Source organism: Syngnathus acus, chromosome 19, assembly GCF_901709675.1.
Source record: "Syngnathus acus chromosome 19, fSynAcu1.2, whole genome shotgun sequence".
Classification (NCBI taxonomy): Eukaryota; Metazoa; Chordata; class Actinopteri; order Syngnathiformes; family Syngnathidae; genus Syngnathus; species Syngnathus acus.
Window position 1 is genome coordinate 8,893,236 of NC_051103.1, and position 22,895 is coordinate 8,916,130.

A 22,895-nucleotide genomic window follows, 5' to 3' on the forward strand; every position below is an offset into this window, starting at 1 on the left:
GTGAGTGGATAAAGCTTTTACCTTATGTTTGGGAGAACTAGTGATGTGCATTCCAGTTCTTTTAAGTGAACCAAATCTTTAGAATCAGTTCACTCAAAAGATTCGTTCAACGAATCGTCCCCCCCCCCCCACACACACACACGCACACGCACACACACTGATCCGTTTTTGTTTTTTTGTATACTTCAATAACACACAACTAAGCAATACACCAGACAAAACAGACAAAATCCAATCAAGGAAATACAAGGTAATGTCGACAACGGCAACGCGCACATTTTTCTCTATATTACAACATCCCGTGGGAACAAACCATATACTTCAAACAATACAACTACACAACGCCCCCATGGTACAGTTACTGCGCACCACGGAAATCATCAATACATTTGATTTATAAAATGTACAATTGAACAAATAAATAAAATTTATTCTTTTTAATCCACAATAAATATTCGGAGATCTCAATGTGCTGCTTCATCACATGATATGCGACGAGGAGAAAAGCAGTCGGAATTGCCAAACCGAACGAGACAACTGCAAGACTCTGCTGCCATCTCGTGAGAAACAAGCGTCACTACAGATAACTGATCTTTTTTTCCGCTCAACTTTTTTTTTTCTTTTTTCAATTCAACCTTTTATTCAAACATTAGGTTTCCACCCAACTTACTTGGTCAATCATTGTTTAAACGGAGTGACGTCATCCACGGGGCATGAGAAGTACAATTTCCGGCATCTGTTTAACAGTTCAAGATAATGGGATTGAAAAATACAAGCCAAGATGGCTATAGGTTAAAAATGGAAGTGCGGAAAAAAAGCTTTGGTAGTAGTCAGGGATAGAAGTGCTATGAATTGCTTTTCTAGCAGTAAGTAGCCTTGCTGCAAATGTGTCCACACAGTCTCTGCAACTGCGCCGGTATTTGCGATTTTGTTTTGAAGAGGTTTTTTTTCCAACGGAAGTGACGTCTCGTGACTTAGCCAATTTGAAGTCGAAGTCCGGCCAGGCAGGACCTGCTGTTGGTTCCATTCAGAGGAAGGACAGGCGAGAACAACCAAGCGATGGCTCTAAATGTCAAAACATCGCGTGTTCTCCTCTTCCATTGATGTTAGCCTATCTTCGGACTAAGCAGATGTTAGCTGGCCGTTTTTAGCATGCAGCAAGAGCAGCTCGTCAAGAGATGTTGGGGGCCGGAAGTGGATCATTGCAGTTTCACACCGGTAAGAGTTTGTTGTTATTCTAATTAAACGTGTGTGACGTATATGTCTGGCGTTTGTTGTTGTTAAATGTGTGTGACGTCTTTGTTTGTCTGGCGTGTGTTGAAATGTTGGTGCACAAGAAACGGGTCCGCTTGGAGGCGGGACTTAAAGACGGAGGTGGTCCAATGGAAATGCTTCCCGCTTTGCTTGGGAGTCATCGCGAGGAGGAGCAGCAGGTCGGTCTCGGCTGCCGTGACGTTTTCTTCACACTCTCTGCTTGCTATGGCTACCTGACCCAAGTGTCTGTGCAGGTGTGCAGTTTCAGACCCGGAAGCACACCGCTCGCTTGCCCCAGATGTCTCGCAGGCGAGCCGGTACCGCACCAGAACCGCGACAAGCACGCGTGTGACAATACAAGACGACACATTTGTCATTCCATGTCGATGTCACACATACATCTTTGGCTGCCTCAATTGTTTTGACTTGTTTGAATGCGCTTGGGCTAAGCCACACGTAGGTGATGACATCATTGTGTCTTTCAGGGTCACATCAACCACATGATGCCCGCAGGAGGTGGGGTTTCCACTAACCCGTGCAGCTGACTGCTCGAGTTGATGACAAGAATGAAGAACCAGAAAATGGATAAAGCTGTTTCCTTGGGCTGAGCCCATTCCATCCCCGGCCCAACTTGTTGCCTGCCGCCCCGTTGACTTGGAATGCACTGACTCTTTTGATATCACTCCCTCTACACTGACAAGAAAACTTCATGTACAATTTGCCAAAGTGAAACAATCAGAAATCAAGTAGGACTTTTATTCAGCGAACCTCCTGACGTAAATTTTGACTTTGAATCAGGGGCAAATTAAAACAAAAACAAAAAAAACATCTGTTAACCTATCATTCTACTAGCTTCACTTTCTTAGACTTGATAGCAGGAGAGGGCAGAGCAAATCATTGGGCCGCCTCGCTCAGTCAGTCAGCTGACTTTTGAGTCTCTTGGCGGCGGGAGCACGCCCTTCGTCCGCGTCGTCTTTGCCGCTGTCCCCTGCCGAGGAAAGCACAATGAATGAGTAGGCCCCGCCCCGTTTGACCTTCAGACTTCCATCGAGTAAAGGGCGGGGCTCCTGCTGACCGGCAGAGTCGCCACAGCTCTTTTTGGTAGAAACGACGCCACTCGCTGTCTTTCTGGTTTCTGCAGCAACAAAAGAAAAAAAACCCGGATAAGACACGCCTGCAATGTAAGCTCCGCCCACTTTGACCACTTACCCGCGTGCAACAAAAGCGAGCGACAAATGCAGGAAACCGAGCGCTTAGCATCATCGTCAGACAGACCCAGCAATGAGCACCTGAGGCTGTGTCAGGAAAATGCGCATTTGTGAGGGCCCAGAGGAGCTGTGGGCGGGGTCAAGGATACAGGTTGATGATGTCATAAGGTCCCCGCAGCTCCAGAAGCTGAAAACACAACGGCATGTCAAAACACACGTGATGGTTCAAAAAACACAACGGGCGCCGGCCACACCTTTGTCGCTGCACTCGTCACCAGCACGTTCTAAAAGACACGAGGGCGGCCAATGATCAAGTTAATCGTGATGTTGTCATCACCCTCCTCACCTTCCCTCTGCAGGCCTGCGCCAGGTTAACAGCGTTTGCGATGGTGTAACGCCTCATGGTGGCGTCTCTGATGGCGGCCGCGTATGACACTTCGAACGCCACGCCCCTCTCGACAGCCTACGTGTACGTGCGCTTTTAGTGAGTCTGCTTCATTGTTTGCGTGTTTCATCATGATTCATTTGAAATGATATGTCACCACGTTGACTGGAGCTCTCTTGAAGAAGAAGGGGAGTTTCTCCGTCACCACCACGCTGATCACGTCGACCTCTAACTGCGTGCACGCCGCCTATGACGACAACACCGACCGGCAATGGGTGGGTTGTACATTTTGTTTGATTTTGGGAGTGCATGTACGCGTCTCACGTGAAAAAGTTTTTCCGTTGTCGGTTGAACCGCCAACAGGTCAAAGTCGGCGTATTCGGTCGGGTTTGGCCTCTGCGCACACAGGCACGACAATCTTTCAGGTGCTTTTCAAATGACAGTTGACACGAGGAGTACTTACCCAGTGACTCAGTTCTGACATCACCAGCGTCAGTCTGTTGAGCACTCGGATTGGTCGAGAGCGACCCTGCGCCAATGCCAATGAAATGGAGTTGCGGTGTCAACACATGTACGGACGAAGTCCAGAGAATTGGCGTTTACCTGGACGATGGGCAGCTGATCAATGAGTTCCTCAATCGGCTTGGGTGACGGAATCGCCTATAGGCGGGAAAATAGTCATGACTTTATCGCCTTCAGTGTGCTTTTGCTTGAGTGTGAGTGAGCGAGTGAGGGAGGGAGGGAGCGAGTGAGGGAGCGAGGGACGGAACGAGCGAGGGAATGAGTGAGGGAGTGAGTTTCACCTCTTTCTTTTTGCCAGTAGGCTCAAACGTGTAGTTGACGGCCACTGTGGAGAATCCAACTGCACGAAAACCACACAGTTAACGTGTTGATCCTTATTCATATATTGCAGCACGCGCTGTTAACTTTGGTAACCTAGCTCTCTTGAGCTCTATCCAAGGTCTTTAGAGTTTAGTGTCACAAGACTCACGGTGAGCTGCCGTGTCGATGAGTTGCTGCATGATGCCTTTCTCTGCCGAGAAAGTCAAGTTTAAATCCATAAAAACTGACATGATGCTGACGACGATGGAAGGAACCGCATGTGGACCGAAACGCCGAAATGCCTTTTGGGAAATGAAGTTGTTGTGCGGGCTGGGGCGGGGCATCGAAGACGAAGCTGAAGTCTACGATTATGCCACAAGACGCTGATTTTATTTTATTTTATTTCCCCACAAGCGACGGATTTGAATATTTTACACACAATTGCGATTATAACGTTGACCTTTTTACCCTTCCACCTCCGGAAGTGTGAACCGGAAACGGAATCTAGTCAAACTCTTCCGGGGTAATGCCATCACGCTGTGCGCGTCAGCCGTCGCCGGAAAGGTTTGTCTAGCGCCTTGTGAAAACGTCGAACCGAGTGGAGACACTCGAAGTGCGAAGAAGCGTCGTCGCGTCGGTTCGGCGACGAGATGAGCGTGGACGTGCACGCGCAGCTGGCCGCCGTCATGGAGGCGCTCGTGCATGCCGCCGTGGCCGAGCTCCACAAGCAGCAGGAAGACGGAAGCGGCCCGACGAGCGACGCCCACCCTGGAGACGAAGCTCCGTGGGCGGCCACCCGACGCAGAGAGAGACGCGAGAGGCTGGTGAGTCGCCCGTAGACCGCGGACTCGTACAAATGGACTAACAATGTTGCTTACTCGCCGTCGGGAGAAGTGAAACCACCGGCGGCCATCTTGCGCTGCCACTACCCGCGGTGTTTTCTGTCTCTTCGGCCATAATGCCGCCGTGCAAGTTTCATGAGTAGGTATCCGGTATGTCTTTTATCTCCGAGTGCGCCTCAAAGTTTCGCCCAACAGCGTGTTGTCATGTTGTGTATGTACTTGACTTGCGATAGCAAACCAGGTGACTGCTTCACTTTCACTTACGCTATAAAAATAGCTAGCCAAGTGATTTGGAGCATTTATTTACCTTGCAGGCTTTTAGCTTAATATGGGAGGAATTCACACTTTGACTCACTTTGCGGGAGTAAAACGTTGGTTGGTTAGAATTGGATTGTTGTTTTTGTTTGTGTCACGTGTTTTGCAAAGCACCTTGGTACAGCTGCGGCAGTTGTGAAAGTTCTATATGAATGAGTATTAGTAGAGGAAGCACAACGGTAGTATATTCCACCATGCCAAAACACGAGTCATCTGGCTTTGAGCCCCAAACGGTTTTGCCATCTTGTTCCCTCATCCGATGTGATGTTGGTGTCTTGCGCTCCAAACTGCACCCATGTCTGTATGCTACGGTCGCCCGGCCCGTGGCCCTCGACTTGTGTTTAGCGCCGGCGTGACATTGACTTCTGTCCTAGGTATGCTTTGCCGCCATCTTGGAGACACTGGCCAATGAGGCTTTGGGGAAGATCATCAACATTGTGGACGACGTCAAACTGAGACGAGCCGGCGACAAGACGGCGCCGATCGCCATCGTCCTCAACAAGGCCTGCGTGGGTATGCGCCGAGCCCTCTGCTCGCGATGTTGCGGCTCACCGAGCTAATTGGCCATCTGTCTGTACGCCCGCCCGCACAGAGGCTGAGCACTCGTACGGCGCACCGCCCCGCCACACCCCCGCGCTGCCTCAGGTAAGCCCGCACGCAGGATTGGCCTGCTCGGCTGCCCTCGCTGATGGATTTATGGGCGCAGGAGCCACCGCCGGATGAGCCGCCGTTGATCCGACACGGACGCCTGGACGCCATCGCTGAGCGTGAGAGCCCCTTTATGCCTGCAACAAAGCGGCTACTGCACTCATTCCCATTTGGGCAAATTCCTGTTGCCGCTCAGTCTCTCACCCAAATGTTTTTGTTTGTCCTGTCTCGAGGACTTGACTTCATAGAGATGCAGTCACATTGCGCCGACCGCAGCCAAAGGGCTGTGTTGCAATGGCAACAGATAGGAGGGCGTGGCGTGACATGTGCAAAGAGGCCCGGTCAAAGCCACACCTCCTTTTGAGTGCAACTCTCTGGCTGACATTGCCAGCTCAGTGGCCTAGTGGTAGAGTGTCCGCCCTGAGACTGGAAGGTTGTGGGTTCAAACCCCGGCCGGGTCATACCAAAGACTATAAAAATGGGACCCATTGCCTCCCTGCTTGGCACGCAGCATTAAGGGTTGGAATTGGGGGGTTAGATCACCAAATGATTCCCGAGCCCGGCGGCACCGCTGCTGCTCACTGCTCCCCTCTCCCCCAGGGGATGGATCAAAATCACACAGGGATGGGTTAAATGCAGAGGACAAATTTCACCACACCCAGATGTGTGTGTGACGATCATTGGGACTTTAACTTAACTTTAACTTATTTTTGTCCCCCGGCAGGCGCCGGACCGGATGCGGTGGCTTCGGGCACCGCGCTGGATCCCGATGCTTGCGCGCACCGCGGCAAGTCCTCCTTGTCTCCGGGACGGGAGAAGCTGTTCGCCTGTGAGCTCTGCGGCCGCGGTTTCACCCTGAGACAAAACCTGCAGCGGCACACCCGCAGCCACATGGGCGTCAAGTCGTTCGGCTGCGGCCTGTGCGGGAAAGGCTTCACGCGCGCCGTGGCGCTCAGGACCCACCAGCTGATCCATACGGGCCAGAAGCCCCTCAAGTGCCACGAGTGCCCCAAAAGCTTCCGGCACGCGGCCAACCTGAAGAACCACCTGCGCGTCCACAGCAGCGCCCGGCCCTTCGCCTGCGATGTGTGCCCCAAGACTTTCCGCCAGGCGGTCAACCTGAAGATCCACCGGCGCGTGCACACGGGCGAGCGGCCCTACGCCTGCCGGCAGTGCGGCAAGACTTTCAGCCAGCAGAGCAGCCTGAACACGCACGGCCGCACGCACTCAGCCCAGCGGCCCTTCGCCTGCCAGTCCTGCCTCAAGAGCTTCAACAACGCCAACAGCCTAAAGCTGCACGTGCGCGTGCACACGGGCGAGCGGCCGTACGCCTGCGACGTCTGCGCCAAGACCTTCACCCAGGGCAGCCACCTACGCACGCACAAGACTCACGTGCACGACGGCGGCAAACGCTTCATCTGCGACAAGTGCGGAAAGGGCTACGCCAACGGCCGCAACCTCAAGATGCACAAGTGCGGCTACACTTGATACATGTCATGTCCTCTCCTCATTTCTCTCCAATAAAAGCTTTGGTCGTATACCCACCCGCTGTGAGCTTGTGTGTTTCACTGGAAGAACGTCCGAATACCAATGTTTCAACATACGATGTGAAATTTACAGTTTTTTTCCATGTATAATGCGCAAAATTTAACGAATTTATTGTCCTAAAATCCGGGGTGCGCATTATACATGGGTACAATTTTTTTTTACATTTTTTAAAAAAGATTTTTTTTTTTTTTTTTTTTGAAGAAAATCATGGTACAACAATTTTTGAAGAAAATCTTGTCACGGATGGAGTGTGGAAAAGAAGAGGGCGACCAAGTGCAGCTTGGACCAGGGTTCATTGGAGGAACTCAAAACACAGACTTGGTAAACTAACATAACTCTAACAAAACCAACAACAGGACTGACCGACAAAGACGTGGAACAAAAAGACAGGGTGACATTACCAAAGACAGGAACAGAAACCTGTGTTATTGTCAAATATTGTTTGTTTTTTAATCTCCATCGCGGACTGGACGTCATACGGAGGCAGTATCACTGCGCATGTGCACTATGGATCCGATGCGAATAGTCCTCTTCTCTTCTTGACTGACAATGAATGTGATAGTTTAATACATACAATCAGCAAATAACAAAATACGTATTACAGGTAATATTTTATTTCACAACACTTTGCCTTGTTCCTTTCGTCTCTGCTGTTCACTTCAAACACGCTCCATACGAACGCAATGCTCTCGTATCAGACGCTTGCTCGATCACCTGCTCGTTTGCTGTCACAATGTACCCTACACAAATCCGAAACATTTGTTGCGGCTCCGAGTCACGACGAGGGGCAAGTTTTGGTTTCCAAGGGTGTTTTTATTCCTCTTCAACTTCTCTCCCATACAGAGCCGCCTTTTTCACATGTCCGCACGTCACTTTCCTCTCTTTTCATTTTAACCTAACTGATCGCGGTGGTGCCTTTACGGGCAGTCGGAGAAATCAACGCCAACAAAAAAAATACATCCAGCCTAGTTAAGACCATACCAAAGACTATAAAAATGGGACCCATTGCCTCCCTGCGTGTGTGACGATCATTGGGACTTAAAAAAAAAAAAAAAATTGGGTGCGTATTATACATGGGTACAGGCTTTTTTCCAGCATCAACATGCCATTTTTAGGGTGCGTATTATACATGGGGGCGCATTATACACGGAAAAAAACGGTATGTTGTTTTCAATAAAAACATGAAGAACTCACGTTTGCGTCAGTCAATTTAAATTTTTATAAAGGATTATTCTCATTTGATGTCTTTAAATTCATCCGCGTTCTGCCATTGAAGCGGGGTGCATTCAAAGACCAGTCGTACAGACGGAAACGTTTTGTGATCAAATCTTTCATAACGAGAATGATTTGAGTGAATTGATTTGAATGAATAATTGAGAAGAAATTTCAGTTCTGAAGGCTCCTTTTGTCCCCAAGCAAAGTGACAGATGGTGGGTAGGGGGGATCAAAATTGTAAAATCAATTCACTCAAATCATTCTCGTTATGAAAGATTTGATCACAAAACGTGTGTGGCTTTTTCTTAAATGAACACGTTTGACATTGCTATCGTGTCAGCTTTTAATTATATTGCGCTGTCATGTTAAAGCAAATAAATAAATGCAACAATATTAATTTGCTTTGAAAATACCTGAGTAATAAAATAAAATGGATGGATGGATGAATGATGATCACAATTAAGTATAAAGTCTCCTTTGTAATATATACTCCTTGTAGCCTGTACCCAAAAAGAGGAGTTTCTTTGCATCGAGGTTTATGCAAAGAGCTCACGTAATTATATTGTTGCGTTTTGGTGAAGTGACTGAGTGTTCCGTCTGTACTGGACTGGTCTTTGAATGCACCCCGCTTCAATGGCAGAACGCGGATGAATTTAAAGACATCAAATGAGAATAATCCTTTATAAAATTTTAAAATGACTGACGCAAACGTGAGTTCTTCATGTTTTTATTGAAAACAACATAGTGCTGACGCCGTACGACATGGGTTTTTCGCTTTCCAAATAAGGGGTCGTCACTAATTATTTGTGTTTAGATAAATGTCTGAGCTATAATGGTGTAATTAATGATTAAAACTTGAAAGTATCTGTTTATTGTATTCGTTTATATGTTTAATAAAGACAAAGCCTGTCATGCTGTCGGGTTTTGTAGGTTGTTTTGTTTTGTCCTGTCCTTCATATTCTAACTTCCTGTTTTATTTTGTACATCACGTTTCAGATCACGGGTCCTTCCGCTGCACGGTCGTTCACTTGACCTCCCCGTTTGTTAACCACGTACACTTGTGTCGTCCGCCCTGATTGTCTGCACCTGTGTCCTTCCCCTTCTGTGTGTGTATTTAGCCTGCGTCTTCCCCTTGTCCTGTGCCAGTGCGTCTTGCGAGCCATGACCACCAGCGACTCCATAGCCCCAGCTATTTCCCGTGCTTTGCCCGTGCGATCTTGCCTTTGTTTTTCCCTCCGTGTGAGGCGCTTTTTGTTTGCAGTTCTCAGCCCTTTTTTCCTCGTGTTGAGGCACTTTTGTTTGTCTCCTTTTTCCCTCATTGTGAGGCGCCTTTTGTTTTTGGAGCGGTCATCCGCAGAGGAAATAAACTCCTTGAACTATCGAACTCTGCATTCGAGTCTTCTCCCTGCTCTGAGCCTGCCAAAAGCCATCACAAAACTGTTGTAATTATTTAGATTTTGATCTAAATTAGCCTTGAATAAAGACTAAGCAGTCACATGAATTAACAGAAAAAATGGACAGCCGGACTCGGACTCATGGTCAAGAGGCCGGACTCGGTGCAAAAATCCGACCGAGTCCACAGCCCTGCCAGTGGCACAGCGTCCCGCCCGAAGCGATCGCCGAGCAAGGTTGGACTGGAGAAGAAAAACTTCTCCCACACTCAGTTGATTGGAAAATATTTTATTCTTTCAAGTCAGGGGTGGTCATTTCCAATTGCCCGACCCTGTTCTAAGTAACTAGAACGCCTGCACGATTCGTCTTCATAGACGTCTTCTTGACCTGCTGCAGTTAACTGAGCCTTCTCCGTGCTCCCACTCGAGCCTATCGAAGCCCAACGGTCATTTGAATTGCAACCGTGTGTTTTCCTTCTTATTTTAGGGAGCATTAAGTCTAAAGCAGGAGTGCCCCATACATGTCCCCTCCATCGCCAGCACCATCTGCGCCGATGGTGACCAGCCCGGTTTTTGTTGTTGTTTTTGTTTTGTTTGTCTGTGTCCTGACATCAAGTAACTTGACTGGCGCGGTGACCTGTCCGTTATTTGTCATGTCTCTGAAGTGTTCGTTTTTTCTCAAAGGAGATTCAAGTCGAATTTCACTCGGACAAGATGCAGTGCGGCCTCCTTCCATCGGTGTCGCTGTCCACACAGGAAGTGTTGGCATTTGGGTCCTCTCGAGCTTTTTTGTTTCCGGTTCCGTTTTCCGCCGTCCATGCGTGTGGAACGCTCGTGTTTTGGCTTGCTTCTACCTGAACGCATTCCACCATCATGGCACCGGTGAGTTTGACGCAGAAAGCGAACGCGACGTCAATGTTTGTTGATGTTTTCAACCACGCTGTTCACGCGAGATCTTTCGGTGCCTCCAAAAGGTTCCATTTCATTTGACGTCGTTGTTGGGCTCTCGAAGCCGCAGTTCAAACAAACAAACAAACAAACAAACAAACAGCTCGTAATAAATGCAAGCGTTTGGTGCCTTTTTTTTAGGTTTGAACTTTGGGCTCGTGGTACCGTGGCGTGAAAAACAAATACAAGAAGCTTATCCCAAACACTGAGTCAAATACGCTGTCGTGCGATTTCAGGGCTGGCTGGGCGACTACTTTTCTGGAATGAAAAATGTGTATTGTTTCACAGTTGAGTGTGTAAAGTTAAAGTTCCTCTGTGACCGGCGGACCTTGAGCCTCGGTCTGAGAGAGCGACGGTTTCTGGCGTCCTCAAGACCGCCACACTATCACAATGTCGCGTTCCAAATGCAGTCCATTGAACTAAGCTCTTCATCCATCATTCAAAAGCCTCCATGGTTTGCAACAATTAAAGAGTCAGTCAAAGTGGCTCAAATTCCGGCGTTAAGAGTGGAGCAAATGCAATTTGCCTACGAGACGTTGAAGGAAAGGTGAGAGTGTAAAAAATAAGTCGGGATTTTTCCTTTCTGAGTTGTCGATTGACTTGAGCCTGCCTCATTACCTGTTAGTGAAGGTAGGGCAGCTATGTACACAAATGGTAGAAAAGTGTGCTTGGTTGTTCATCCAAAAATCCCATGTAAATGTACCCGCTCGCGCATTTGCTCTGTTTGTGTGACCTCTGTGTGTCCGTTGTTCTTCGGCGGCCGGCCGCAGTCTCGCTCCAAGAAGCGCCGCCCGTCCTTTCGGCGGCTGCTGAAGACGAGCGGCGTGAAGCTGGACAACAAGCTGAGGAACCGGCAGATGAAGCGACAAAACTGCGACAAGAAGCAGCGCAAGGAGCACCGGAAGATGCGGCAGGCACTCAAGGGCGCCGCGCTGGCCACGCCACGCCCGCTTGACATTACTGCCAAAAGGCCCGGTAAGATCACCACGTTTCAACCGCGAGAGAGCCATTCGATACTATGTGCTATGCGTATGTATGATACGATGTCAGAGGAGGAGGAGGAGGAGGAGGAGGAGGACTTCCTGGAGAGTTTGCCCACTGACATGATGGACGACAACGACCTGCAGCAGATGTCCTCCTTCCTGAGCAGGGACCTGTCGTCATGGTAACCTGCGCACACTTCGGCACCTGCCCGCCTGCCCACCTGTACGAGTCATGTCCCGTCTGCACGTGCGTCTTAGCGGCCCGGCGCACAGCGGCAAGAAACGCAAGTCGGAGGTGGTCCCAGGCTACGAGAAGATTCCCAGGAAGATGGCCGCCGTGGCGGAGAAGGAGGTTGTCCACTTGCTGCCCATCAAAGACAGGACGCGACTCATCCCGCAGAGTATGCACAGAGGTGAGGCCCACGCAAAGAAGAAGCAGGCAGGCGCCGTACCACCGAAGGGGCCCGCCGTGCTGCTCACCATTGTTTGTCTGTTGTGCGTGTGCAGAGGTCAACAAGCAACCGGAGGAGGAGGAAGACGAAGAGGAAGAGGAGGAAGCAGCAGCAGCCACACAGGAGGTTGAAATGGGTACGGATGGGCTTCAAAGGCTATTTGAACAAAATTGGTGCCCTAGCGGCCGAGGGCATTTCCTCCCACTGGCTGTTAATCGCTTGGCCCCACCCGCCCTCGTTTTCAGGAGCGGCGGAGCTAATCGACGGCACGACGGCGCTGACGCCAGCGCAGCAACAGGAAGCCAGGATGCGCAAGATCCAAGACAGGAAGTTGACCATCGCACGCCTGGCGTCCACAGTCATCGCCAACCCCGTCAACAATGTGAGTGAATGAGTGTGTGCACGTGATTTTGCTTTAGCGTGCTCACCCTCTTGCGCGCCCGTGCAGGTGAAGTGTGTGAAGCAGCTGCGCGGGATGCTGATGGAGGCGGACCCTTGCGTGGCGGTGACGGTCAGGAAGTTGGCCATGGTGTCATTGATGGAAATCTTCAAAGACATCGTTCCCACCTACAAGATACGACCTTTGACCGCCGCTGAGAAAGCCGCCAAGGTACCATGCTGGCGCGCGTGCGGCCATTGGTCGGCGCTGACCGTGTCGTAATCGTCGCCGCAGGTGAAGAAGGAGACGCAGCAGCTGCGGGAGTTTGAGGAAGGACTGCTGAGTCAGTACAAATTCTACCTGGAGGATTTGGAGCAGTGCATCAGAGGTAAAGCGGATAAGCGGCCGTCCTCCCTTTCTTCTGGCCACCTGCTCTTGCTGGTCCTTTGTCACTCCTCTCTGCATCCATTGCAGCCTGGTCATCCTGGATAAGGGACCTTCCCATCTGTGGTCTCTTCTCAAGGTTTCTCATTTCCCCTAGCTGGAGTTTTGAGTTTTTCCTTGCCCTTTTGGGAGTTTGAGATCAGGGGATGTTTGAGAATATTTGCCATTTTTCACATGTCCTGAGTGTTGTTAGTCACCTGAATGTTGAACAGAGGCTGTGATTTACCCAAGTCAAATTACTTGTTTGGCACGCTCAAACATGGCGAATAAAAAACTCTTGATCTTGATCTTTGAAATTTAGAGCGACCGCTGACGCCCGTCTGTGTTTGCGTGCAGACTGGAAGCAGAAGAAGAGCAAGCGCAGCCAGGCGGTGTCGCTGGAGCGTTACTCGGGCCTGGCCGGGGTGGCCGTGCGCTGCCTGTGCGAATTGCTGCTGGCCTTGCCGCACTTTAACTTCCACAACAACATCCTGGTGGCCTTGGCGCCGCTGATGAACGACCCCGTCAAGACGGTGAGCACCGGGCCGCCCCCGGCCTGACCCGACCCAACCTGTCTCTCTCTCTCGCACGCGCGGGCGCATCTCTCCTTAGGTGTCTGACATGTGCTGCCGCACTTTCTCCGAGCTGTTTCACCAAGACAAGGTGGGCGGGACCTCTCTGGCCGCCGTTCGTGTCATCTCGGGTCTGGTCAAGAGTCTCAACTTCAACGTCAGGCCCCAGGCAAGGAACGCCTCCTTCCTTTCTAACGACAACAGTCTTGCGTTGCGTTCTGGCGTTGTAGCACATAACGCCCACCTATCGCTAACAAGTTGTTGAGTCGATCTGTCGCAATATTGGAAGCGCCGCAATCCGCTGATGGACCGTGATGGCAAGACGAGAGCGACCGGCGTCCCGGCGAACTTCCCTCCCGGTCTTTTGTCACTCTGGCCGCTGTGGCTCAAGACAGTGTGTGTGTGTGCGTGCGTGCGTGCGTGCGTGCGTGCGTGCGTGCGTGTGTGCGTGCGTGCGTGCGTGCGTGCGTGTGCGTGCGTACGTGTAGGTGCTGCGGACGCTGCTGAGCGTGCGAATCCAGGAAGCACTGGTGAAGAAGGACATGAAGGACATGACGCCCAGCGTGAAGGCCATGCGCCACAAAGACAAGAAGAACAATCTGTCACGCATGCAGCGCAAGGTAACACAAAGCCGGCTGCCCAAAAGTGCGGCCTCAGCACGCCGCTTGCGTGCCTCACTCTCTCACTCTCTCTGTCTCTGTCTCTCTCTCTGTCTCTGTCTCTGTCTCTCTCTCTGTCTCTCTCTCTGTCTCTCTCTCTGTCTCTCTCTCTGTCTCTCTCTGTCTCTCTCTCTCTCTCTCTCTCTCTCTCTCTCTCTCTCTCTCTCTCTCTCTCTCTCTCTCTCTCTCTCTCTCTGTCTCTGTCTCTGTCTGTGCAGTGGAAGAAAGCGGAGGAGAAGCTGCAGCAGGAGCTTCTGGAAGCCGAAGCGTCGGACAGCAAAGACAAGAAGATGAAAATGGTGAGGAGGAGCGCAACGTCTGAGTGTGAATCTTGAGATAAAAGCAGATTTTGCAAGCAACTACACTGCAAAATCGTTTTCCACAGCGGAATTGGAGCAATGGACGATAGTGAAAGTCCTGTGAGAGACCTGCTACAGTTCTTCTTGTTTTTCTCCACGCAGCACACAGAGACTCTCAACATCGTCTTCCTCGTGTACTTTCGAATTTTGAAGAAAGCTCACAAGTCTGTCCTTCTTCCTGCAGTGTTGGAGGGGCTGGCCAAGTAACACGCACGCACGCGCACATGCATGCACGCACGCACGCACACACACTGTAACGCTGATGTCACTTCCTGTTAGTTTTGCCCATTTGATCAACTTGGAGTTCTTTGATGACCTGCTCAATGTGCTCCAAAGCCTTATCCAGTCAGGAGTGAGTATAACACAGACTCGTACGTCTTGAGACCGCACGCTTAATTTGATTTGCGATTGCCGTGCAGGATCTGACTGACAGGGAGAGACTTCACTGCATCCAGACAGTCTTCACCATCCTTTCTGGGCAAGGTGCGTGCGTGCGTGCGTGCGTGCGTGCGTGCGTGCGTGCTAGCACACAGCCCACAAGTGAAATGTGCCGTATGTTTGTGCCGCATCAGGTGATGTCCTCAACATGGACCCTCTCAACTTTTACTCTGAGCTGTACGCCATGTTGCCACGGCTGCACGCAGGTTGGTGGTCCCGTCGCCTCTCGTCGGGCTTTGGCTTCATCCAAATGTTGCCGTCAGTTTCAAGATGACTGACTGCAGCTTTAAGAACACAAATGGTGCAGCAACACATGCCGCCAAACTCTTAAAATAAAAACAACAACACTTTTTGGGGGGCTGGCAGCTGGAACAAATAGCGTTTTGATCATTTTGATGGCCGAAGGCGGTTTTGGTTTGTGAGGACACATTGAGCTTCTACCTTAAGGCACTGCTAGCGTCACCAGCTTCGAGCGTTGACGAGCCCTCTCCCTCAGGGACTTCCGATGACGACATCCTCATTGTGCTGCGCTGCCTGGATGCCATGTTGATCCGCCGCAGGAAGCGGGTGAGCCTGCAGAGGGCCATGGCGTTCATCAAGCGGCTCAGCGGGCTCAGCTTGCACGTCCAGACGCACGCCAGCATCGGACTCCTCGCCGCCACCAGGGCCGCGCTGCATGTGAGTGCGTGCGTGCGAGTGAGTGAGCGTGACTCGTAACGAGCTAGTCAATTCATGTGCCTCTTTGTTGTCAGTCGTTTCCAAGATGCGACTTCTTGCTGGACAACGAGGTCCAGGGCAGCGGCGTCTACTTGGCTGAACTGCCCCAACCTGAACACTGCAACGCTCACAACACCGCCTTGTGGGAGCTCCACACACTGCAGGTACACGCGCGCAAGTCCGCGGCGCCCCGATCTGATGTGACACGTGATGGCCTCTGCGCAGAGGCATTTCCACCCGGTGGTTCGGCAGCTGGCGGTGCATCTGAGTCGTGGCGCTCCCAGCGAAGGCGGGGCCGTGCTTCCGCTTGAGCTGAGCCGCAGGTAAGAGCGAGCGCACGTCGCCATTTTGTGTCGAGGCGGGTGACGCTGCGCTAACCTCGGAGGACTTCCCGTGCAGGTCGCCGGTACAGCTGTTTGCAGATTATGATGTCAAAGGCATGACCTTCAACCCCCCAGTAGCTCCGCCCAGACACAAGAAAAAGGTGCGCGCACGCCCACACACACAGAAACACCAAAGTCATGCATTTTGTTTTGCATTTTTGCTTCCAGGAAGTTTTCAGAGTCGATAGGTCGCTGCTGGACAGCGATCTGCAGCAACTTGTTGATGACACCCTGCGCTCCGGTGAGGAGGCGGAGCTTGACTTTAGTACAACACGCAAACACTGACACCCATGCAAACACATCCTGTGTTTCATTTGTAAAAAAAGAAAATATTAATCTTGGGGCGGGTCGTCAATGTCAGTCAAAGGTGGAGATAGGTCGGTCTTGTCCCGATTGACCTTTGCTACACTGAACTTTTTTTTCTTGATGCAATAAATACAAATTTGCTCAGATGTTTGGGCTGCTGCTGTTGGTGTGTGAGAGGGCCGGCGTGGCCATCAGCAGAAGGCGCAGTGCCGCAGCGTCCTGTCGCCACTGTGGAGAGGTTCTCGAGAAAGGAACGTTGAGGAGCTAGCACATTTCTGGAGGCAACCAGCCAACAAGGCAGGCGGGCGGGTCATCAGTGCCAGTGCATTTCCTTCTGGCCTCAGCATGTTAGCTAGCGTCTGGCAGCGCAACAATCTATTGGACAAATTGGCCTTTTTCATTTGAGTGAACACGATTGGGGAAAAAATGGCACTGGCAATCTGGTGGAGGACATGGACTGCTGAATCTAGTCATGAAATGAATGATTCTTTTGACATCAGAGACGCCACCTTGTGGTCACTGCGCGACACTGCACTAGCTAACTATCCAAGTCGCCGCATTCCACAAACCTTTTCAAACAGGCCTGCGTAAAAGCAGCCAACGCACATATCAAGCCGCACATTCCGCAGCACGCTCACACGGTGCGGTGCGGGTGTTTGCCGACCAATGCCAGTCGGGCCTCGCGAGTCCGTCTGCGCTCCAAATGTTTTCCCATTTTCGGTCAAAGTCGAGCAAGAGCGTTTGCGCGGCGCACTGCGTGTGCGTGTGAGAGGAATGAGGAGTCGGTGATCACTCGGTGGCCCCTCCCTCACATGAGAGTTTGCATGTCTCCTCAGCTCCTTTTTAGGACTTGATGACATGCTGATGTTATGCTTCTGCTAGGATTTTGCTTGAGAGCAGGAAGTTGTCCCGCGCGTCCTCCCTTTTCCTTTTAAGGAGAAGCCAGCGTGTGCCCCTCCATCTTGACCTTTGGCCTCATCTTCATCTGGACACGCAACTACATTACAATGTCACCGGCATCAACTCAGAAGCCAAGGGACCCGAGATTGCACGGCAGTCGTGTCTCGAGGGGGACGTGGGCCGGGAAGTCGCCGTAAGGTCAGCGGGCCTCACCGAGGACCGGAAGAGGTCAACGACGGCGAACGCTGGGACAGGGAACTCGGACTGGGATCAGGAGAAGAACCTGGACCGGAGGCAGAAGCGGTAACTGAAAAACAACTTGGAACACAACAAGGACTTGGACCAAGATGAGAGCCAGAACTGGGAGAAAAGCAATTTCTCAATCGACGTGCGAGTATGAAAGTGGGAGGAGGAAGTCCCCGGCACGCCATTGGCCGGCTCCCTTGGGCCCAGCCCTACAAGGAGCCGAGCGGACCGAGGACGCCGAGCGGGCAGGGGTGCGCGGGGGGCCCCGCTCCTTGTTTGGCTGGAGGAGAGGAGGAGGAGCAGGAGCAGGCTTCTTAAGGTGTCTCCTCTGACGGGAGCCTCACTCAGCGGCTCGCTCCTGCTGCCTTCCCGCGTCCAGCAGCACCACGGTAAGAGTCTCGGGCTTCTTCACATCATGCGCCACTTTGTCGTCATCGGCTCCAATTGGCATCTTCACCAAAACCTCCTCTTCAGCCGCTCGTGCATGTTCCTGCCGCCGAAGTCTCGATAGACGGCGGCAGCAGCCTCGGGTCACGACCGGTCCGTCGATGCCCAAATATGGTGCGCGCAGCCGATGCCCAATTTTGGACATTTGCCTTGTGCCCAAGCGTGTTCCGCCACATATTGCGTCATGTATGCGAGCGTCGTCAGGTGTCCTTTCTCGCCCTAACCGCCAGCACCGCCCTCAGCGCGGTACCCCCCCCCCCTCTACCCGCAGCCAGCCATGTGCGACGACGAGGAGAGCACCGCCCTGGTGTGCGACAACGGATCGGGACTTTGCAAAGCCGGATTTGCCGGAGATGACGCGCCCAGGGCCGTCTTCCCGTCCATCGTGGGCCGGCCCAGGCACCAGGTCGGCCGGCGTCGAGCTGCTCTTTGGCGATGATGCAAAGAGTTGTGAACTGACGCCGTGTGCGTGCGTCAGGGCGTGATGGTGGGCATGGGCCAGAAGGACAGTTACGTGGGCGACGAGGCTCAGAGCAAGCGAGGGATCCTCACCCTCAAGTATCCCATCGAGCACGGCATCATCACCAACTGGGACGACATGGAGAAGGTAGGTGGGCGGTCGAGGTGGAGTCGAGCGACCGCCGCCATCCGACGTGTCCCATGTTCTGCCAGATCTGGCATCACTCTTTCTACAACGAGCTGCGAGTGGCCCCGGAGGAGCATCCCACCCTCCTGACGGAAGCGCCGCTCAACCCCAAGGCCAACAGGGAGAAGATGACTCAGGTGAGCGGCACCCTGGGCGAGCGCTGCGCTTCACGTCGCACCGCTTCACGTCGCACCGCTTCACGTCTCAGCTGCGTCCTGGTTGATGTGCAGATCATGTTTGAGACCTTCAACGTTCCCGCCATGTACGTGGCCATCCAGGCCGTCTTGTCCCTCTACGCCTCTGGACGCACGACAGGTGCCCCTCCGTTGACAGGCAGGCAGGCGAGCTTGCCTGCGGCAATCGCGTGGCTGACCGACCCCGCCTCAACTTTCAGGCATCGTTTTGGACTCCGGCGACGGCGTGACCCACAACGTTCCCATCTACGAAGGTTACGCGCTGCCTCACGCCATCATGAGGTTGGACCTGGCTGGGCGTGACCTCACCGACTACCTCATGAAGATCCTGACCGAGCGTGGCTACAGCTTCGTCACCACGGGTACGTGAGCGCCCGCCCGCCCAACCGGTCATGTGCGTCTGTCAACACCACCCACGTTTCACGTTGGGTCACCTCAGCCGAGCGTGAGATCGTGCGCGACATCAAGGAGAAGTTGTGCTACGTCGCTCTGGACTTTGAGAACGAGATGGGGACGGCGGCCACGTCGTCGTCGCTGGAGAAGAGTTACGAGCTCCCCGACGGTCAGGTCATCACCATCGGGAACGAGCGCTTCCGATGCCCCGAGACCTTGTTCCAGCCATCCTTCATCGGTGAGTGGGTCCCTCCGTTCGGCTCGGCTTCGCTCGGGTGGGCTGACGACGCGCCGCGGCCGCCGCAGGCATGGAGTCGGCCGGCATCCACGAGACCACCTACAACAGCATCATGAAGTGCGATATCGACATCCGCAAGGACCTCTACGCCAACAACGTGCTGTCGGGGGGCACCACCATGTACCCCGGCATCGCCGACCGCATGCAGAAGGAGATCACCGCACTGGCGCCCAGCACCATGAAGATTAAGGTGAGCTTGGCGTGGTGCCGATTGCCGCCGTTGAGCCTGGCTCAAATGTCAAGCCGCTGCTCCCGATTGAGCTTTCGCCAAAGTTTTCAAGTCTTCCGACTTTTGGGCCAAGGAATGCGAGTTGTTGTTCGCTTTCGGCCGAATGAGCAACGTTTGGGGAGTATTGTTGTGATGGAAGGTGTGCGTGCGTGCGTGCGTGCGTGCGTGCACGCGCGCGTGTGTGCGCCCCCACACCCACTTGCCGGTCCTCCCTTGTCCCTTGCCACTCAGATCATCGCCCCTCCGGAGAGAAAGTACTCTGTGTGGATCGGCGGCTCCATTCTGGCGTCACTGTCCACCTTCCAGCAGATGTGGATCAGCAAGCAGGAGTACGACGAAGCCGGCCCGTCCATCGTCCACCGAAAGTGCTTCTAGCCCGGGCCGTCCACCGACAAGTCCCACCTCCATCTTCTGTCCTTCTTGTCCTCCTTTTGTTAAGCTCATGTTTTTTTTTTACATTTTGGACAAAGTAAAGCTTGACAGCTGCCACCGATTATGCCGTAGCCGGGGCGTGGCAGAAGATAAATAAAAAGCAAACCACAAGCTCAACTTTGGGTCATTTGTCACAATGCCAGACAGTCAACTTATGATTAGTTTAGGCTTTTTTAAGGAGACTTCCATCTTTTTTTTGCTTTTATATTCATCTAATTGTGCACATGGAGTCTCCGAGGTTGTACAAAAGTGTTATCTATCCCTCCAGGTGTTGCAGAGATACTTTTACGATCTGTTTATTTACTCTGTTCCGTTTTCTCCATTTTTTAAAAAATCACATCCTTTGAGGCGGAACTACCAAAGAAGGTAATGGTTTTCACTTCTTGTGGGTGTTTTGAATAGTTGTATCAGATGAATGCATCGAAGGTGCTGTATTATTCTTGGGGGACACAATAATGCGTGAAACGCATTTGTTAGCTTCTCGCTAACGCTAGCATTAGCTTACTGGTTAGCGTAACTGCCATGCTTGTTTATTCTTCAGTAAATGAACTGAATTTGACTTGTTTACCAAAGTAATGCACTTTGAAATCGGTCTGCTTACACGAGGAATGACAGCAATAGCTGCTTTAGAAATTGTGAGGATGGTTTGTAAACTTTGAAGAATTACTGTGACAATCCATGAGTTGATTCAACGTCGCACCTAGTCGTTTTAGCAAGTGGCACCTCTAGGGGCGCTGTAGCCCTTTGGCCAAATGCTTTTAATGGACAAACATGGCGGTGATGCCAGTTTCCGGGGAGTTCCGGGCCAGGTCGATGGCGCGGTACAGTGCCATGCTTCAAGCTAGCAATGCTTCGGTGAGCTGTTTTCGACTGCGTGTCAACTGCGCTTAGTTGTACTCGCTTGTTGTAATGCTAGGACCGCACGAGGAGCGATTCGTGTCAAACGTGTCCACACTAACGCATCCGCGATGGACCCTTGAGCTTTGCTTTGGATTCTGTGTCGACGGTTCTGACAACATGATGCAGGCAAATATTTCAAGATGGATGTACCGTCAAAGAAAAAGCTACAAATTCAATTCTAACATATGAAATGTGCATGTAAGCGCTTTTCCCGGACTTGCTGGGACAACTGCGTGCGATACGTGTTCGACTTTTCGCCGTAGAGACAGGAAATGCCGCAGAGAGTGAGAGCAGATTCGGTAGGTTTCAAGACTGGCCTCCGGTTTTACTTTGAAAGTCTTTCTGGCGTCCCGTGCGCTTCCTGTGGCAGACATGGGCAAGGTGTACTCGCAGGTAAGAGTGCGTTTCACAACGGGTTGACCATTTTCACACTCTTTAAATGGCACGCACGCACAGTTGAGTGATGGACGAAAGCCATCGTCAGATTTCAAACAAGACCAATATGATGCGGGTCAAAAGTCTCTATTCAAACTTGACTTCGACTCAAAGCGCAGTGTGTGTGCGTGTGTGCGTGCGTGCGTGCGTGCGCGGGCGTTCCGACTTGTCTCGCAGGTTCATCAAAAGTCATCCGACCGGTTGCCTTGCTTTCTCGTGCAGCCAGCCTGTCAGTTGGCATACGACGGCGACGTTCAGCAGCTGTTCGCCGCTGTGTCCCGCAACCCGAGCGACGTGGACACGCGGGATGACGTCACTGGCGACACGCCACTCATCGCCGCCTGTCGCCGTGGTCACCTGAACGCAGTCGCGTTCCTGTTGGAGAGCCACGCAGACGCGCGCACGCGCAACAAGGTCGGCTCAACCTCGCTTCACTCCGTTGTCCTCTTGCCTTCCTTTTGTATGTGCCGTCAACAATCACTCCGTTCATTCCCAGCTCATCCATGATCGAATCCATCATTGGTTTTGCTTATCGCAGCCTCTCTCGCTCATCAGTAAATGCGTAAACAAAAAGCAGATCCTCCTACGGGTGTTGAACGCTTCAGCTCTTGGTTTTGTTCTCGTTTTTGCTTAAGTTGCAGTGGTGACGTTATTGACGGTGCCGCCCGCCGGTGTTTCAGAAGCGTCGCACGTGTCTTCACTACGCGGCCAAGCAGAACTTTTCCCTTCTGGACCACCTCGTCATCCTCCTCCTCATGCCCATCCTCCTCCTGGGATACTTCCTCCTGGCACGTCGCCGGCAGGCACAACACGGAGCGACATTGGCAGGCACGTGACATCATCGTCTGGTGACGCGTGTGTCCTTGCAGTTGCAGAAGCGGCGGCGTAACGAGGCTCTGATGAAGGCCGTTCTGGACAGCGACGTGGACGTCAATGCGGCCGACTACGTACGTTCTCCACGCCGCCGCTTGCGCGACCTCGGCTGTGACCTTTTCTCTGTGCGCGCCCCCACGCAGAAAGGCAACACCGCTCTTCACTATGTTTGTCTGAGGAAGCGACAGCATTTAGTTCCTCTGCTGCTCCTCAGGGATGCCGACCCTCTCGTCAAGAACCACGTGTGTGCTCTCCTTTTGCCTTCTTGCGACACTTCGTGGGCTCCGAAGGCTCACCGGGTTGTCTGGTCCCGATGTTTTGTTTTCAGGACGGTGAGTCGGCGCTGGACGTGGCCATGAGGTTAAAGTTCACCAAGGTGGTGAGGCTGCTGAGGAAGTCGCAATGACGCACGCAATGCGCATCTGGACTTGAGGGTGGATTTGCTGACCCCCCCCCGCGGTGTGAGGCGATAACAGCAGTCTTGTCACTTGCTCCCATTTTGCTTGTTGCATTTCTGACTTTGTTCAAATTGACAGCTTTCTTCCAAGGTTTTTCTGATTCACGTTTTTTTTTTTTTTTTTTGGGCCAGCTCACGGTCATCAGCGGTGACACAAAGATAAAGTTTGTCTCAAAAGCAAGCTGGCTACGTGTTTAT

The 22,895-nt window shown here is 52.1% G+C and overlaps 5 protein-coding genes and 1 long non-coding RNA gene across 14 annotated transcripts; 5 read left to right on the forward strand and 1 right to left on the reverse strand.

Moving 5' to 3' along the window:
* The first annotated feature begins 554 nt into the window (after window positions 1–554).
* Window positions 555–2,065, forward strand: LOC119137843. The gene is made up of 4 exons (XR_005100998.1): window positions 555–1,218; window positions 1,338–1,437; window positions 1,498–1,571; window positions 1,740–2,065. It is a non-coding gene; the product is annotated as an uncharacterized LOC119137843 (long non-coding RNA).
* rpp30 (ribonuclease P/MRP 30 subunit) lies at window positions 1,997–4,124 on the reverse strand. 2 transcript variants are annotated; one of them, XM_037277364.1, is made up of 12 exons: window positions 3,839–4,124; window positions 3,651–3,709; window positions 3,451–3,507; window positions 3,311–3,376; window positions 3,172–3,243; window positions 3,005–3,094; window positions 2,809–2,925; window positions 2,717–2,746; window positions 2,612–2,649; window positions 2,464–2,543; window positions 2,330–2,389; window positions 1,997–2,242 (listed from the first exon to the last, which is right to left on the reverse strand). In XM_037277364.1, the coding sequence occupies exons 1-12, from the start codon at window positions 4,011–4,013 to the stop codon at window positions 2,166–2,168; spliced, it is 921 nt and encodes a 306-aa protein (XP_037133259.1). In that variant the 5' UTR covers window positions 4,014–4,124; the 3' UTR covers window positions 1,997–2,165. The 2 variants fall into 2 exon arrangements, with proteins under 2 accessions (XP_037133259.1, XP_037133260.1); XM_037277365.1 differs by lacking the exon at window positions 2,717–2,746.
* Window positions 4,125–4,177: 53 nt separating this feature from the next.
* si:ch211-207i20.2 (uncharacterized protein LOC568537 homolog) lies at window positions 4,178–7,018 on the forward strand. Its single transcript, XM_037277360.1, has 5 exons — window positions 4,178–4,493; window positions 5,201–5,339; window positions 5,419–5,471; window positions 5,533–5,593; window positions 6,199–7,018. Exons 1-5 carry the CDS (start codon window positions 4,320–4,322, stop codon window positions 6,960–6,962), a joined length of 1,191 nt encoding a protein of 396 aa, XP_037133255.1. The 5' UTR covers window positions 4,178–4,319; the 3' UTR covers window positions 6,963–7,018.
* Window positions 7,019–10,403: 3,385 nt separating this feature from the next.
* Window positions 10,404–16,393, forward strand: noc3l (NOC3-like DNA replication regulator). Of its 3 annotated transcripts, none has more exons than XM_037277277.1 (21): window positions 10,404–10,510; window positions 11,347–11,551; window positions 11,627–11,741; window positions 11,818–11,972; window positions 12,067–12,147; window positions 12,257–12,393; window positions 12,460–12,621; window positions 12,685–12,778; window positions 13,171–13,346; window positions 13,426–13,554; window positions 13,874–14,005; window positions 14,263–14,343; window positions 14,506–14,606; window positions 14,683–14,755; window positions 14,823–14,886; window positions 14,976–15,047; window positions 15,338–15,519; window positions 15,594–15,722; window positions 15,784–15,881; window positions 15,958–16,042; window positions 16,110–16,393. In XM_037277277.1, exons 1-21 carry the CDS (start codon window positions 10,502–10,504, stop codon window positions 16,224–16,226), a joined length of 2,397 nt encoding a protein of 798 aa, XP_037133172.1. In that variant the 5' UTR covers window positions 10,404–10,501; the 3' UTR covers window positions 16,227–16,393. The 3 variants fall into 3 exon arrangements, with proteins under 3 accessions (XP_037133172.1, XP_037133173.1, XP_037133174.1); XM_037277278.1 differs by having other exon boundaries at window positions 11,630–11,741; XM_037277279.1 differs by having other exon boundaries at window positions 11,633–11,741.
* Window positions 16,394–17,343: 950 nt separating this feature from the next.
* Window positions 17,344–20,149, forward strand: acta2 (actin alpha 2, smooth muscle). Of its 2 annotated transcripts, none has more exons than XM_037277289.1 (9): window positions 17,344–17,782; window positions 18,112–18,246; window positions 18,319–18,447; window positions 18,513–18,623; window positions 18,717–18,801; window positions 18,881–19,042; window positions 19,120–19,311; window positions 19,380–19,561; window positions 19,832–20,149. In XM_037277289.1, exons 2-9 carry the CDS (start codon window positions 18,118–18,120, stop codon window positions 19,973–19,975), a joined length of 1,134 nt encoding a protein of 377 aa, XP_037133184.1. In that variant the 5' UTR covers window positions 17,344–17,782; window positions 18,112–18,117; the 3' UTR covers window positions 19,976–20,149. The 2 variants fall into 2 exon arrangements, with proteins under 2 accessions (XP_037133184.1, XP_037133183.1); XM_037277288.1 differs by having other exon boundaries at window positions 17,345–17,782; window positions 18,083–18,246.
* A 494-nt stretch (window positions 20,150–20,643) lies between these two features.
* ankrd22 (ankyrin repeat domain 22) lies at window positions 20,644–22,878 on the forward strand. 5 transcript variants are annotated; one of them, XM_037277291.1, is made up of 6 exons: window positions 21,200–21,325; window positions 21,590–21,781; window positions 22,048–22,155; window positions 22,237–22,314; window positions 22,384–22,482; window positions 22,569–22,878. In XM_037277291.1, exons 1-6 carry the CDS (start codon window positions 21,305–21,307, stop codon window positions 22,644–22,646), a joined length of 576 nt encoding a protein of 191 aa, XP_037133186.1. In that variant the 5' UTR covers window positions 21,200–21,304; the 3' UTR covers window positions 22,647–22,878. The 5 variants fall into 5 exon arrangements, with proteins under 5 accessions (XP_037133187.1, XP_037133186.1, XP_037133185.1 ...); XM_037277290.1 differs by having other exon boundaries at window positions 22,237–22,482; XM_037277293.1 differs by lacking the exon at window positions 22,384–22,482.
* Window positions 22,879–22,895: the final 17 nt, after the last annotated feature.

Excerpts from the sequence above, each read along its gene's own strand:
- rpp30 (XM_037277364.1), bottom strand. The coding sequence starts at position 4,013 with ATGCCCCGCCCCAGCCCGCACAACAACTTCATTTCCCAAAAGGCATTT. Across the intron at positions 3,710-3,838 it reads CATCGACACGGCAGCTCACC|TTGGATTCTCCACAGTGGCC; the intron begins GTGAGTCTTGTG and ends GTTTTCGTGCAG. Across the intron at positions 3,508-3,650 it reads CTACTGGCAAAAAGAAAGAG|GCGATTCCGTCACCCAAGCC; the intron begins GTGAAACTCACT and ends TCCCGCCTATAG.
- si:ch211-207i20.2 (XM_037277360.1), top strand. The coding sequence starts at position 4,320 with ATGAGCGTGGACGTGCACGCGCAGCTGGCCGCCGTCATGGAGGCGCTC. Across the intron at positions 4,494-5,200 it reads GAGAGAGACGCGAGAGGCTG|GTATGCTTTGCCGCCATCTT; the intron begins GTGAGTCGCCCG and ends CTTCTGTCCTAG. Across the intron at positions 5,472-5,532 it reads ACACCCCCGCGCTGCCTCAG|GAGCCACCGCCGGATGAGCC; the intron begins GTAAGCCCGCAC and ends TTATGGGCGCAG.
- noc3l (XM_037277277.1), top strand. Across the intron at positions 15,723-15,783 it reads GGGAGCTCCACACACTGCAG|AGGCATTTCCACCCGGTGGT; the intron begins GTACACGCGCGC and ends GCCTCTGCGCAG. Across the intron at positions 15,882-15,957 it reads CCGCTTGAGCTGAGCCGCAG|GTCGCCGGTACAGCTGTTTG; the intron begins GTAAGAGCGAGC and ends CTTCCCGTGCAG.
- acta2 (XM_037277289.1), top strand. The coding sequence starts at position 18,118 with ATGTGCGACGACGAGGAGAGCACCGCCCTGGTGTGCGACAACGGATCG. Across the intron at positions 18,448-18,512 it reads ACTGGGACGACATGGAGAAG|ATCTGGCATCACTCTTTCTA; the intron begins GTAGGTGGGCGG and ends ATGTTCTGCCAG. Across the intron at positions 18,802-18,880 it reads CGCCTCTGGACGCACGACAG|GCATCGTTTTGGACTCCGGC; the intron begins GTGCCCCTCCGT and ends CTCAACTTTCAG.
- ankrd22 (XM_037277290.1), top strand. The coding sequence starts at position 21,305 with ATGGGCAAGGTGTACTCGCAG. Across the intron at positions 21,326-21,589 it reads TGGGCAAGGTGTACTCGCAG|CCAGCCTGTCAGTTGGCATA; the intron begins GTAAGAGTGCGT and ends TTTCTCGTGCAG. Across the intron at positions 21,782-22,047 it reads ACGCGCGCACGCGCAACAAG|AAGCGTCGCACGTGTCTTCA; the intron begins GTCGGCTCAACC and ends CCGGTGTTTCAG.